At 33.5% G+C, this 15,981-nt stretch overlaps 1 protein-coding gene across 1 annotated transcript; it reads left to right on the plus strand.

Moving 5' to 3' along the window:
- The first annotated feature begins 376 nt into the window (after positions 1 to 376).
- CycB3 (cyclin B3) lies at positions 377 to 13,364 on the plus strand. The gene is made up of 8 exons (XM_068764910.1): positions 377 to 534; positions 748 to 1,054; positions 1,763 to 2,034; positions 7,450 to 7,669; positions 8,293 to 8,547; positions 9,803 to 9,958; positions 10,453 to 10,627; positions 11,613 to 13,364. Exons 2-8 carry the CDS (start codon positions 755 to 757, stop codon positions 11,774 to 11,776), a joined length of 1,542 nt encoding a protein of 513 aa, XP_068621011.1. The 5' UTR covers positions 377 to 534; positions 748 to 754; the 3' UTR covers positions 11,777 to 13,364.
- Positions 13,365 to 15,981: the final 2,617 nt, after the last annotated feature.

Below are 15,981 nucleotides of genomic sequence, written 5' to 3' on the forward strand. Positions count from 1 at the left end.
AATTATAGGCAATTAAATTTTGCAAAACATATTTTATATCGCAATAATAAATATCTTTTCCATAATATATAAATAAATCATAAAATATTTTGAATTATTAAATAATGTTAGAAGAATTAAATTTTAAACAGGAATCGATGTCCATTGTAATACAACAATATAACTGAAAATAAAATAAAATCAATGCATGTAGATAAAATTTGTTTTTAAAATTAAAAACAAGTTTTTTGGTGTAAGTAATTTTAAAAATACATATTTAAATAAATTCAAAATAATTTCAATACACATATCTTTTTATATTTTGTAACATTCGCAAAACGAAACGTGTTCAGTTGCTCCGCAGACATTGGCCAATCATATGCCAACAGATTTTTGAAGCAACGGTTTTTGTAGAATGTTCATTTCGGTTGCGAGTTGAAATAACGTATTGAAATTATATTTAGAATATTTTACATTTTCAATTAGCCATAGGGGCCGTGCAAATTCTAAATTAGGCTAAATTTATTACAAAACGGCCGCCGCCGTTAATAAAACGTAAGTATGCATTAGTTTACTGGTTTTTATGACGCAAGATAAACATTGTCGTGTTCACTTGTTTTGCCTCCATTTTTGATCGTTAAAGTTATGAACTTCTAGTGTTGTTTATTAGATTTATTTTGTGATTATTCTGTTATGAAACATTTGCATAGTTTAGCACGTTTTTAAAGTAGGGTACGTGATTTTATAAAAGTGTTTACCGATCTGTAGGTAAGACATGGCGCCAACAAAGTTGGCAGCAAAGCCAATCGGCGTCAATGAGAACTTCAACGGCATCATGAGCAACGGAATCACAACGAGGAGTAAGCAGTTGGCTACTCTGAAGAATCACAAAGACAGCCTGAAAGTGACTAACAAAAGAAAGGCCGATAGTCCCCTGAAAGATATAATGGCGAAAAGGGCGGCCTTCGGGGACATCACGAATGCCTTTAACAAGTCAAATGTGGTCAGCGAAAAAGATAAGACCTTGGCTCTGAAGAAAGTGACGGTGGAGAGCAAATTGCTGCCAACTGTAAAGGTTACTAAATACCACATTTTTATTTTCTGATCTCTGTGTGGGTACTTTTTTTTGTAACATCTCACCACAATTTGTATATACGGGGATAAAATATGCAGTTATTATTATTTCATTATATGATTTACGTATGATATAGTTGTGAATCGAGGTCAATGAACTTTCCCTCCAAAATCTGTGATTGCTATTTTTGAAAATTGCAAACATCAGTTCACTCAAGTTTAGATAGATTTCTTATAATTATTGAGCGATTAAACTCAACCTAGACATAAACTTGATAATTACTACTTTCTATTAATATTTTATAAGGATTATATTTTTTTTCACATTTAAACAATTTGCAAAAATACTTGTTTAAAAAGCACATGGTTTCACTTTAACTGTATATAAAAATTATGTTTTAATAAGGAATTTTGAATTAACTGCAAAATTTTATAATTAGTATAAATAAATTACAATGACTATAGAAAAGATAAAGATAAAATATGTTTAATCAACATGGTAACTTAATCAGAACTGTTATTAGTTGTAAACTAATTTTTTTTTTTAATCTATTTTATTTTTGATTCAACTCTGCTTTGCAAGGTGTTATAGTTGTGGTGAAGAAGCAGGATGAAACTACACAATAACAAATCTTTTAATAAAGTTTAAAATGTTTTTTTATGGTTTTCCTTTTTAAAACTATTTCACTAAATAATGGTTCATTTTTAGAGCATCAAGCCACCAACTTTACTTAATGGCAAAACCTCCAAAGCAAAAACTCTACAAAAAGTAGCAACAAATGCTATAGAGTCTGTCCAGAAACATTTCGCCAAGGACCCACCCAAGCCTGTGTCGACAAGAGCTCAGAATGGTATACTGAAGAACATTGAACGAAGGTCTTTGGGGAAGGAGAACCAAAATCAAAGTCAGAGCTCTGTTAAATCAGGCAAAAGTGATGTTTCAGGAGAGCCTTCTCTTTATATGACTGCATTAGAAAACATGTTAGTATATATTTTTTATTAACTGACTTATAATTTTATTTTTGAAAATCTTTCCAGCTGTTTCTACAAACATATAGCCAAATATAATAACTAATATTAGGGGATATACACCCCCTACTATCAACATAGTTACCTGTGATGATAGATGATGATCCATTGAGGGTTTTTTTTTTGTTTAAGAACTTAGTGTATCAGTTGTATAAATGTAATTTAACTAAATGCCTTTAAAATGTAAGATTGGCATTCATGAAACATGTCTGATATCCCACACAACTATGTGGATAATTTTTGTTTCCAAAATCTATGTCATTTTAAGTTTTTAAGACTGCAGTCTTTTGAATTGGTTCATATCTATGATATACAAAATTAAAAATGGTGTGGGTAAGTCCACCACAAGATGGACTAACAATATAGTTAAGGTTGTGGGTAGAACTAGACTAATCACCTTGGTGATCTTTGGTAAAGCCTATGCCTTGCAGTAGACATATTTCAGCTTATATGATGATGATAATTAAACATCATGATCAGAGTGGACAATTAAATGATTAATATTATGAGATACAACATACTTTGTGCACTAACCATTGAGGTCTTTGATTTTATAAACTTGTGACATGTTATCTCTGGTTTTAAACACTTAAGTCATTGAACATAACACATTTGTAATTTACAAATGTATTATTGTAACACATTGCAGCATGTAACTTTATTAAAATAGCAACATGCTTGTAAAATATTTTGTTTAAGATATAAGATAAAATACATTTATTGAACATAGAAACTTTAAACAGAGATCTTATCTTATTATCTATTTTATTATTGACTCTACTCACTCTGCCTTGCAAAGTGTTACAGTTGTGAAGAAGTAGGAAGAAGTATTTGATTAAATATAAAAGATGAAATACATTTCTTTCACATAGGAACTTTTAACAGAACTCTTATTGATCATTAACTTATTATCTATTTATTTTCTTTAACCTATTTTATTATTGACTCTATTCTGCCTTGCAAGATGTTATAGTTGTGGAAAAGCATGAAGAAACTCCACCACAACACATAGTTTAACACAGATATAGACATATATACTTTACCAGATATCGCCTAAATTTCACACAAACACTTGAATGACTTATCATCTCTGTTTATGCCAAGTTTATCTGTTACAGCCACCATTTTATTTAGAACTATATACATAAGTCTCATATATTAATATACAGGGTGATTGGTTATAGGTGTAAAAAAGCTTTAGTGTTTCTTTTATGTCCAATTATCTTGCATAAGAGTGATCACACTCTGAAATGATTTACTTAAATTTTTTTTAATTTGTAATGCGATAGGCGAATAACTTCTGGCGGTGCTATAGTTTGCAGATAGAAATGTTTATTAATGTCGTATCTGTCGACATATTTTACCAAAAACCTGATTGATTTGTTAACACTTTCGGCATTGATTTGTATACTAGATGGCAAAAGATTGTTGATAACAAAGGTGAATATATTGTTGATTAGAAATAAAAACTTGTTAAAAATGTAGTCGTGTGAATTTAACTTAAGAAAGCGACATTACTTTCCGGTCCCCTTAATATATATAATCATATGTTGCTTATTATCTTCTACACCTATAATGTAATCAACCTGTATACAGTTTCCTATCTGGCAATATAATTATGAAGGATATATATATATATTTATATAAGAAGATATAGATATATTAAGTATTTACCTAGCATGTTATTGTTGTGCAATAAAGAGGTCATATTTATTTTGTTACTGATAAAGAAACATTAGTGTATCATTGGACAGTTTTATATCATTTGTTTTCTTAATAAATGTGCCACTAAATATATATCAAGGTCGATATATCATATATAGTCTGCTAAGAATATATAGACGGGCTTTTATTTAGTTAAAGTTAAATTAAAGCCTACAGTCGCTGCACTGTTTCTAATGGTGTCTTTAAAATATATTACAAACATGTTCAGACGTGTTTGCATATTAAGTAATCATTCCAGTTTTTTTTTTTTGCTAACAAAAGTTCAATGACTGTCTAGGAAGTAATTTGCATAAAGCGTTTCATATGTTAATGTATGGGGATGTGTATATACAGGGTGTGATTGGTTGGTGCTTTGAATTGGTGAATGAATCTATAGCTCAGGGGTGACAAAGCATCTTGATACTAGCCATTGTTCGAAATTTGAAATTATTTCGCGAGCCGGAATTTAACCCTTAAATGCATGACATTTATTTATACTTTTAAAAAAAATATTTATCTTGCAGATAAGTACATTAAAATGCAGGGCAAAATAAAAATTTATATAATATTTTTTAAACTTACTTTTTAAAAAAACCGTATGTTGCATATATACAACACTCCATTTACTCTCTCAGTTTAAGTGGTATGTTGCAGTTTTACATCATTATGCATTTAAGGGTTAATACGCAATTAAAACACGCAAACGAATGTTTTTTACAATAAAATTATATGACAAAAGTACAAAATATGTGCATTGAAATTAAATATAATGGCGTACGTATATGACAGCACTCCTAATAACACTTAAGATGCCGTTTGGTTAATTATGATCGGTGTTTGTATTTCGCTAGTTTTATGGTGGAATAATAATTGTTCACCAGTAATATGTTTCGATTTCCCAGGAGCTGAAATAGGTTATATAAATTTAAATGTTGAAATAATTCGACAATCAATCGCAGCTAAAAAAGTGCCGCAGTTTCGCCACCCCTGGTACAATTCATTCGTCTACAAAAATCTTTAGGGTTTTTGCACCTATCTCCACTCGGTTTAAAGTGATCCATTTGGAATTAGGTTATATTAATTTATTTTTTCATTTAGAATGCGATAGGACAATTACTTTTGTTAGTACCGTCTGCAGCAGTTTAATATGTAATAGTTCAAATATTATAATTCGATTTTTGTCGCTTTGCATTAATATTCCTGAAACCAAGTAATTTTTTTGATGTACGATATATGAAACTGTTAGTCAAAGAACAATAGCAATAGTTATTGAAAAGTTAAATGCAAATGTAATATTGCATTCATATATACAGGATGATTAATTATAGATAAAAAGCTTTAATGGTTTTTTTTCAATTGGCCCCCGCTATTGGGAGCCTCTCGTACACCCTTTCTTGTGTGGGACAGGGACTATTTTACATTATATAATTTTTTACGAACATTTTTATTTTCTCACTCTTCTTTTATGCATCATATGATCTATCGTTCGTTTCGTTTCTGTCTTACCACAATTCTTCTGTCATTCCCTTTCGCTCTGTAACGCCTTTCATTCATCCCTCATTACTATTTTACATTTTCTTTATTTTATTTCTTTGTAAACTTATTACATTATCACATTGTTTTTATTGATTTTGGGTATTTACATTTTTATAGGTTCTTATTTTTATCTATCACTATGCTTATTTTTCTACATAGTAGGAGGAGCTCTTCTTTTGTATCTTCTTCTCTAATCAGGGAGGCTATTGATTCCTCCCTGATTTTTACACCAGACCAGCACTCGAAGTAGAGTTTTAATGTGTTGAATGTATAGCTCATTGACTGATTTCGCCATTTGATAACAAACCGATCACGTCGGAAACGAGATTCGATCGTAAATCACAGGGAAAGTCTTCAGCTTCCGACACTTCTCCCAGCGCTAGCGCTAGTGCTAATAGTGATATTAGCCAAGCAATAGCGACCGACCAGGCCGAGGTTCGATCTTCACAGATGTATTGGAATGATAAGCGGGTATTTCCAAGTGACGGCCCAACATTGATGTACACGAGAAAATAATTAAACCAATTAAAACTGTGATACTGTAATAGAAATGGATAACTGAAGTGTTTGAGGATGTACGAAAGGAATGGAATGATTGAGATTGGAAGATGGAATTGTAGAATGATAGGAGGAGGAAAAAAAGATATTGTGTACTATGGAAGACGAGAACGAAAATAAATATTCAAGTTCCTAATTAAATAGGGGGTGGAAGAAGTCCCCAATAGCGGGGGCCAAAAAAAAAAGTGTCGGCCCAAGACGAGGTCCTCTAATGGGAGGTCATTGAACTTAGTCACTCCATGAAACGTCCACCGAAGCGATCTAATAGCTAGGCGGTTTCCCTATCGGGTAAAATAGTAATATGTGACGGCCCGAGGCTTTTTTACGCTAGGCGCATTATGCGCCATACCACCTCATACCTGCGGAATCTGCTAATGCCATTTGAGCAGCAGTCAGAGTTCAATAAAAAAACATTGGGTTTCAGAAATAATAAATAAGGCGATGATAATATATCAAGAAGAGTGAGTTTTAAAAAATTGCATTACCACATATGAAAATTATTGTTTACTATCAACTGTAGACTTGGTCCTGCGAGGAGATATAGGTCATTCGCATTCGTTTAGAAAAAATAAATGAATACAACTTACATCTGAATATGAGAATGATCACTTTATACAGTATAATTGGAAATAGGTGTGAAAAGTTTAGAAGGTTTTTGCTCACAAAAAAGGGATATATGTCGCGACTGACAGGAGTTAAACGCGCTATCGACGATCACATCTTAACCAATAGGCTAAATATATATATAAATATATATCTAATATATAAAATTTTCATGTCACAATGTTAGTTACCGTACTCCTCCGAAACGGCTTGACCGATTTTAACCAAATTTTATATGCGTATTCAGTAGATCTGAGAATCGTCTACTGTATATTTTCCATACCCCTTAGTGATAGAGTGGTCCAACCCTAATTTTTTTTTATTTTTTAGACAATTTTTTTGGTTTTATGTTATTATGATACAGCATACAAAAATACATACAACCCTAATTTTTCACCCCTCTACGATCAACCCTTATTTTTTAATTGTTAATTAAAAACTTTAATTTTTTTTGCAAAACGTTTGCGGGTTCACCTAGTACATATATGTGTGTGTGTGTATATATATATATATATATATATATACATATATATATATATATATATATATATATATTTCATATTTATATCTTAGGTTCAAAATAATTGGTGTTATGTTTGTTTTTCACGACGCCCTAACATTGTCCATTTTTTAACATTTATTACTTATATTACTGATAGATAATGTCTACTTCCTTTGGTCGCGACATAAAACCGCTTAAAAACGATTTCATTTACTTCATAAACATTATTTTATAAATTTTTTGGAATTTTGTCGCAGATTCTTATTAAAAAAAATTTCATCAATCTTAAAGTCCATGTTTATTTGTTTGTTAAATGTGTCTCTATACCAACACTGTCAAATTAAAGGCATAAATACGATGTTTTTAAAAAACTTTTTTTAAAATTTATTTAAGTTCAAATGGATTATATTTAACTTTATATATAAAAGAATATCTTGTAACTATAACTGAACCCTGGTTCACAGAAGTCCGGCAGATGCCACGAAGGAAGAGTACAAGGTAATCAGCGAGAAGTTGAACAAGGTGAACCTCGACGACTCCGTCAACCGGTCCCTGGACGAGGAGAAGGAGACGCCACACCGCGTGCCCGACGGCGTCGTGGACTTTGACAAGGAGAACTGGAATGACCCCTTCCAGGTTTCCCACTACGCCATGGACATCTTCAACTATCTGAAGAGTAGAGAGGTGAGGTTACTGCGACTGTTCCTCATGATATTAATTCAAACTTATGTCTAAAATTATAAACAGACCATTGATCAGTATTTTTCCAACCTATTTGTTGGGCAATGTACCACCCCTCCCCCAAACCTTTCTAAACTTATTACATATATAGGAGGCCGTAAGAATATATATACATATATATATGTGTGGGTGTATGTATGTAACTTTTATGTTAAAGCGAAACGGTTAAACTTGTGTCAATTCCACTTTGAAATTGCCCCCTTTAATAATCAATTCGCCCCACTGTGGGGCATGGGCCCGACGTTAGGAATTACCGCCTTACTATACTTTCATGTATGTCATGTCAAAAATCTATATAATTTTTGGCGTTATCCAATTCTTCATATACAACTATACTAATGAAAATAGATATTAAAAAAAATTTAAAGGAAATTCTCCAAGAAGATGTTTATATGTAAAAGTAATACAATAATAATTTTATCCAATGCTATATGAAACTAAGAAAAAGAATAATCGGTCAGTTTGCACAAGACATGAGGAGACTTTTGGAACCTATGGTCTAAGACAATCGCTGTCAGCACAAAATTAAAACATTTTAAATAATTTTTTTTTTATTTTAATTTTAGCGACTATTCCCCATTGATGACTACCTGCAACGGATGAAAGGCATCACGTCCTGGATGCGAGCGCTCCTCGTAGACTGGATGGTGGAGGTCCAAGAGAGTTTCGAGCTGAACCACGAGACGCTGTACCTGGCGGTGAAGCTAGTGGATCTGTTCCTAACCAGGTCCACCAGGACGCGGCCGGAGAAAGAACATTTAACAAAGGAGGAGCTTCAGCTGTTAGGCGCTTCCGCTCTCTTCATTGCTTCAAAGTTTGACGTAAGAAACACTTATAACTACACTTATACGTAAAAACAGTTCTTGGTCATTTAAGTTAGGAAATACTTTAGGAGACCTAGTAGTGAAGCGAGCAAAAAAAATTCAGTTATTTGAAAAATGTGAAATCAAAGGCACAGATGTTAAAGTCTGTGGAATATATGTAAAGAAAGAAATGTGTTAAGGCAAGGTTAAACAAGTGTTGTGTAATGGTTTTCCAATCATTAAGGATTTACGTCCAGAGTTTGGTACCGTAACCTATATATATATAAACATTTCTACTGTTTACAAACAATGTAGACATTAAAGAAATTAGATATCTGTTTATTTTTCGAACCGGCTTCTAGAGCATTGCTAATGTAAAGAGACTTCACTTCTATAGGAAAGTTGCACAATACGCAATAGACAGGAGCAAAATATAGGTGGATAAAACAATGTAAAGTTATTAAAAAAGATTTATTTATATAAAAAAAAAGTAAAATAAATCCGTGATAAAATTGATGTACACGAGAAAATAATTAAAACTGTTATACTGTAATAGAAATGGATAACTGAAGTGTTTGAGGATGTACGAAAGGAATGGAATAATTGAGAATAGAAGATGGAATTGTAGAATGATAGGAGGAAAAAAATATATTGTGTACTATGGAAGACGATAACGAAAATAAAATTGAAGTGAAAAATTATTAAGAAATACAAAACCCTGTTCCCAATTAAAAAAGGGCCAAAAAAGAGACTTCACTAAACCGGCTAGGCGCGTCGTCAGCCCCCCTCCCGATCAGTCTTGATTAATATAGTATTAAATTATCGGTAGGTTTAAACATGAAATTTACAGGCACATTTTTTAATAAGGATATCTTTATTTTCATTACAATTTAGTCGATGTTTTCGGTTATAGTAGTTGTTATTTATTTATATAAGATATTTACTGAAGTTGAACTCCTAGTAAACTAGAAGTATACTAAAATTTTGTATTTCAATGACAATCAGTGTAGATGTTATGCTACTGAAATCTCCTTTATAATACTCCCTTAAGTATGCAAGCGATGATGGGGGAATGTCGGGTGTGGCGGTACTCCCCCATCACATATTACGTCAAGCGCTCATCTTTTGTGCTTCCGCTATTCTACAGTAGTTGCGGTTCCACTATAGTGGAATAACTTAACTATTGAGGGAGCGCGACGAAGCTATCGTATGTTACCATGGAAATCAAAAAGATTTCAAGTAAAAATACAGTGTAAAACTAATTCGATTTCAGGAACGCATTCCCCCGCTAGTGGATGACTTCCTATACATCTGCGACGGCGCCTACACCCTGGGACAGCTGCTCAAGATGGAGATGAACATCTTACGGGTTGTGGACTTTGATCTCGGAATACCTTTATCTTATAGATTCCTCAGGAGATACGCGAGAGTGAGTATTATTTAGTCCCTCTCTGATTGTAGGATTTTTGCTCGACAAACAAGACCATAGCTTGATTCTAAATTTCATCATCATTCTTTGAGAGAAACCAACATGAGCTAAAAACATTGAAAGACTTTAAGAACATCTCTTCAAAATATGGACTTGTGTATACAATTAATCAGATTTGCAAAGGCATGGCAAGTTTAAAGTATTATTTTATTTTTTCCTAAAAGGACCGAAACCGCTGTACCGCACCTTAGGAAAGCATGGCGATATGAAGGCGAGGGAAAAATAAGCATGACCGTCGCATGTGTATATAATTAAAAACCATTTTGGCTGTACTGTTTGTTTATGGCCGGTTTGTAATAACCTTAAAAATGTTACATGTTAAACAAGTTAGTAAAATTCTGAATGGGCATGATGATGAAAATAGAAACCTTTTTGGAGGTTGTGATTAAGATGCAGAAATGCGCGTCGCATGAAATGTTTTTAACTGTTTGCAGTGCGCCCGCGTGTCGATGCCGACGTTGACACTGGCGCGGTTCGTGTTGGAGCAGTGCCTGCTCGAGTACGGCCTGTTGTCGCACTCGGACAGCAAGATGGCGGCCGCGGCGCTCTACATCGCGCTGCGCATGAAGTCGCTCGGCAACTGGTCCAGCACCCTCCAATACTACACCGGTACGTTCAACTCCTTGATAATTGACCGCCAAGTACCTGATCCTAGAGTAGAACTAGCCAATAGTTCGAGGATGGAGGAGAGGTGAGTCTCACTCTCCACGCGATTTTATGCTGCAACGCGAGAGGTGACTGTCGCTGACCTCTTCGTACGCTGCCATAACTTGATGCGCAGCGATAGTTGTTCACGTTTAGTTCCTTCGACTCAGGTTCCTATGCTCTCTTTGTTTAATCTTATGAAGTGTAAAATTATATCATTCAAATGGAAATACAATCTCAGTTCGAACCTGATATCCATGGCATAGAGTCTAGAAAAGTTAAAGTTTTTGATCCCCATTATCATGAATCGTGATAACGGAGTACACCTGGCAAAAGACATCAAACAACGTACTATTGTGATACTTGTCCCGATAAGCCGGATATGCACCTTGGCAATTGTTATATAAAATATCACACAAAACAAAATTACAAAGAATAATGTGTTAAACAAATTATCCTTATAAAAAAAAGATACTTTAAGTATTAAAATATAAAAGATTTGTATGTTACTTTGCGTGTGTAATCATTTGGGCAAAAATCTAAATCAAAAATTGGGCATCCTGGAGTTCATCATTAAAGAGAAATTTGGATAATTCGAAATTAACATAGATAATATTATAATTTTATTCTTATATGGACTGATTTGAAAATTAGTATAAAATCGATTTTGAAATCTGTCCAAAGTGGTGACTCAGTGTTATGAAAATACCTTACATTAATTAATTTAAATAGTGTATTGTATGGATTGTGATAAATACCGATACAGAGGATACAAAGGCATATCCAAGGCAAATCCATTTAAAAGGTACAATACTAGTAATATATTAGTATTCTAAACATTTTGTAGTAATTTTATCTAGTGAAAAGTTCGCGCAAGTCCTCTGTGAAGAACGATCACTAGATATTTGACAACTCAAATCAACATTAATCATCCATCTCTGTTTTCCAGGATACACGCTTAAGGACATATTGCCTATAGTATTAGCGCAGAACGCTGCGCTGCACAAGAAGCCCAAGTCTGCCATCAGCACAGTAAGGAACAAGTACTCGCACACGATATTCTTCGAGGTGGCCAAAGTGCCGCTCCTGGACGACGCAGTTCTCAGCAGTTGAACACTCTGCAACACCAACAACTATGGCTACACCCTAATTTATAAACTCTTAGGTAATTGTGAATGGAACCCACGTGTATTTATATAAGTATAATAACCACGGTTATGTGAAATTGTGTAATTGTTGCAATAAATCAATTTTTGATCTGTTTGGACTTCAGTTTGCAAGGTGCCTTAAGGTGTTATTAATTCAAGAAGTGCAAGGCACCATGTGTTTACGTAGCGGTATCCCAGAGTAATGTAGACCTGGTTTCTTATATTTATGTTCACCATGGCATTAAATGAAACCTATTTATGTAATTTTAATACTTAATAATTTTAAATTTGTTATTTCTGTCTAATGATTAGGCATTCATTTCATAAATGGAATGCTTATATCATTTCGGGTAGTAGTTAATAACCAATGAGGTAGTCTAATTGCGGTAGAGAGCGTTACAAACTGGTATAGATCAATTTAAAAGGACAGTTTGTAATGACAGACAAGTTTATGAGAAACATTTTGAGTACTTACATTGAGGGTGTCAAACTTAAAAAAAATCAAAGTTCATTGAAACAAAATTTCTACTAGTACCTAGTATGTAAAATGAAATACAATGTCACCTGACATTGCCTTTCATATTTCGGAAGATAATTTATAGACTCGAGATTATGAAAACTGAGCCAACAGATATATTGACCTGAAATTTTTTTTTTCACCTCGGACCCCGAGTTTGATACCCCTGACTTATAACTTTTGTGTGAATGTTGATAACAAAATACATTTGATAAAAGACAATATTAATATGTGTGTGTGTGTTTGTGTACACGAAAGACTGATTGCGAGCGCCTAAGTCAACTCTCATTGTGTCGTGCACGATGGCAGTTTCCACCGAAGACTCGAGGATTTTCCTCTCAATATTTGAGAGCCAAACTGGTGAACATGGTTTCCGTTGACTCTCCCCATTGTTTTTTTTTTGTTAACTGAAGAAAACAGCCAAAAATAACCAAATCAAATGCATTCCCCCAAACCGCATTTATCTCAATATTCATTTGTATGATACACAATTGTACACTTACACTCTGAATATTTCCCATACGCTTTATAATTTTAGGTATTCATAGAGTAGATTTGACTAAAGTATTGATAAAATTTGTTATATAATATATTATATGATGTTATATAATCATTAGATATCAGTATGTTGAGGAAATTGTTTGAACGGGGCCCGTACCTGTTGTGGGATTGTGATGAAGTATGAAGCGTTGGTTTCGACTCCCGAGCGGAATGGTACTCCGCGGCGCCGCCTGAGGGGCCGCGTTGCTTATTTTATTAATTGTAATTATTATTTCTAATGAATATTGTAATGTTTTAGTAATCGATTTACAAAGTGAATGCTGCGAGTAACCGAATGCGTTTTGTAATTTATCACGTTTTAAAGAGTACAAAAATATTGGAATGTTATAATGTTGTTCGCTATACGTAAGTTTTTAGAATAATTTCTCGACTTTTAAATGCTGTTTTATTATTTCTTTAATGTCGTTTGTCCTATGATTTACAATGTTGATGTAAACCTTTCTGGAGTGTAAATAAAAGTGATTTTGGTTTGGTATCGGGTTTCTCTTTGCAGCTAGCAACTGTAGACTAAAATAAAAAATGAAAAGAAAACTTGCATTTCCTGGGAATTAGTTAAAATACATGGTACTGTGATAACATGCCTTTATACCAATCGGAACATTTCAAGGGTTATTATAATTACAATTAACAAGTCTACTCAATTTCGTTAAAACTAAACTTTGTTACTATTCAGTTGTAACTGGCCAATCGTGTGATATAAGCCTTATTTTATCGACGGGTCTTCATGGATAGCGAAAGCATAATTAGTTAAGCTTTATAAGACCAACTTGGTTTTTATTTAAAGCCCATTGCAAGGCATAAGGCCTCTTCGCCCACGACGACTTTGTAGCTGAGTCGTCCATATAAACTAATCAGGAACCGGCACCACAACTCCTTCGACAGCTGCAGTTGCAAGACTTTGTTCTGGCAACATTGTTAGCCACGTCGTCTTTGGCGCTGCTTTTACGTAAGCAGCTGAAGCGTGAGGAAAAAAAATTAACATAAATATTGCATGATTTAATAGATATTACAGTAAAAAAAAATTCTACTATCTCATAGTCGCGACCCAATAACCTTTAAGCGCCCAAAGTCGTCGGTCGCACAAGCAATATGCCTCGCCCGCTCCCACTACAAGAGCAATTCTTCGATCTTCGGAGAATCAAGTTACCGAAGTATCGTTGATTCTGCAGATCCAATTTTTTATTCATAAGTCATCACCGACAACACACTTGTTTTATAGGATAGCAGGACATAAATGAAACAAAACACTAAGTTGTAATGTGATTTAATCACAGTTGAAAACAAAACTGCAGTACTAGGGAGAGACGCGATTGCACCTTGACCTAGACCACAGTACATACAAAACTTAAAAAATATACACCTTACATTTATAGGTACGCGTGTAGTGGGATAACATATCCGGAGCGGAGTGGCGAAGATCGGGCGGTTGTGTGAACAGCTGAACATAATACGCAACGATGACAAAAATTTTAAAACTACCCTCAAACGTTAGTCCATATAATAATAAGACATTTTATTTCATCCAATAATTACAAGTTATTCTTTAATTTAAAATTATTATCTAGACACTGAATATCCTATTAAAACGACACTAAATGCAAGAAAGTTGTAAAATTACAACTACCCACATTTAACTCTTGTATAATAATCGTTACATTCAGCAATAGAGTACAGGCAAGATATATTCACATGTTTAATATTTCATACAATTTTGCCCCTAAGCATAATACAGTTTAATTTCATAGTTCAATAAAATAATTCTTAAAACCTGAATACACATGCAAATATTTTCATTAATAATTTATTGATAAAACAATAAGCAATTCATGTTATTATGCTTCACTTTTTAGTTCTGAATTCATTTAAGCCTACGCCTGGCGTCACGTATGACGTCATAATCTTGACTCTTCACAGAACGGCCCGACGCCATCCCGTCCACCTTAAAAATAACCTATGTACAACATTACAAATGAAAGGAAATGCATCTCATAACAGCTCGCGCCAAGTGCATCTGAGGTAATCCGTAAAACTAAATTCTCAAATACAACTTCTATCACAATGCATCGCCTACAGTCCGATGGACCTTATACGTGTCCCGATAACATTGCTTGCACGAAAACAATAAATGTTATTTACGCTTATATTCCTTTATCTCTTAAAACAGCGATTAAAACGGTAGGATATTTTTAGAAACGGTAAGATATTTTTAGAAACGGTAGGATATTTTTAGAAACGGTAGGATATTTTTAGAAACGGTAGTATATTTTTAGAAACTGTAGGATATTTTTAGAAACGGTTGAATGTTTAGAAACTGCATAATATTCTAGAAACGGTAGAATGTTCTAGAAACGGTAGGATATTCTAGAAACGATAGAATATTCTAGAAACGATAGAATATTCTAGAAACGATAGAATATTCTAGAAACGATAGAATATTCTAGAAACGATAGAATATTCTAGAAACGATAGAATATTCTAGAAACGATAGAATATTCTAGAAACGATAGAATATTCTAGAAACGATAGAATATTCTAGAAACGATAGAATATTCTAGAAACGATAGAATATTCTAGAAACGATCTAATATTCTAGAAAGCATTCTGTCATTTTAAAAATGTTAGTTCCGAACAATTACATCACGTGCATCTTTGCAAACGTGGGTAATTTCATATTTTTATCTTGAATGATCACTATATTCTTGAATACACTTTTGAATCTTAATTAAAGATTTTATTCTAAATTATTTATTAACAATTCATGAATTTGAATATCATTATTAATTTGAGTACATTATCATGATTTAGTTTTCTAATTGTTAATCTTTCTCCATGATGATAGGGTCAAACGGCCGATGCCGTTTGCGTATCGGACGGTGGAGTGTTTTGCTTGGCTTTTGAACATTGTACGCGTTGTTTCGTGCCGTAAGCTGACGACAGTGGACAACTTGGCTTTTTAATTTTACCGCTATATCTGTAAATTTTGCGTAGTACAACTCGTGGGTGAGTGAACCCGCGTGTGTGTGGTAGGTACTGTGCGAGCGAGACAGCGCTAGGGATTGACGTATGGCATACTATTGATTGATTGGGCGATC

The sequence above is a fragment of the Battus philenor genome, unplaced genomic scaffold, assembly GCF_028537555.1.
Source record: "Battus philenor isolate CCGP_79_NKW_IND1 unplaced genomic scaffold, ilBatPhil1.0.hap1 SCAF_2, whole genome shotgun sequence".
In the NCBI taxonomy this organism is placed as follows: domain Eukaryota; kingdom Metazoa; phylum Arthropoda; class Insecta; order Lepidoptera; family Papilionidae; genus Battus; species Battus philenor.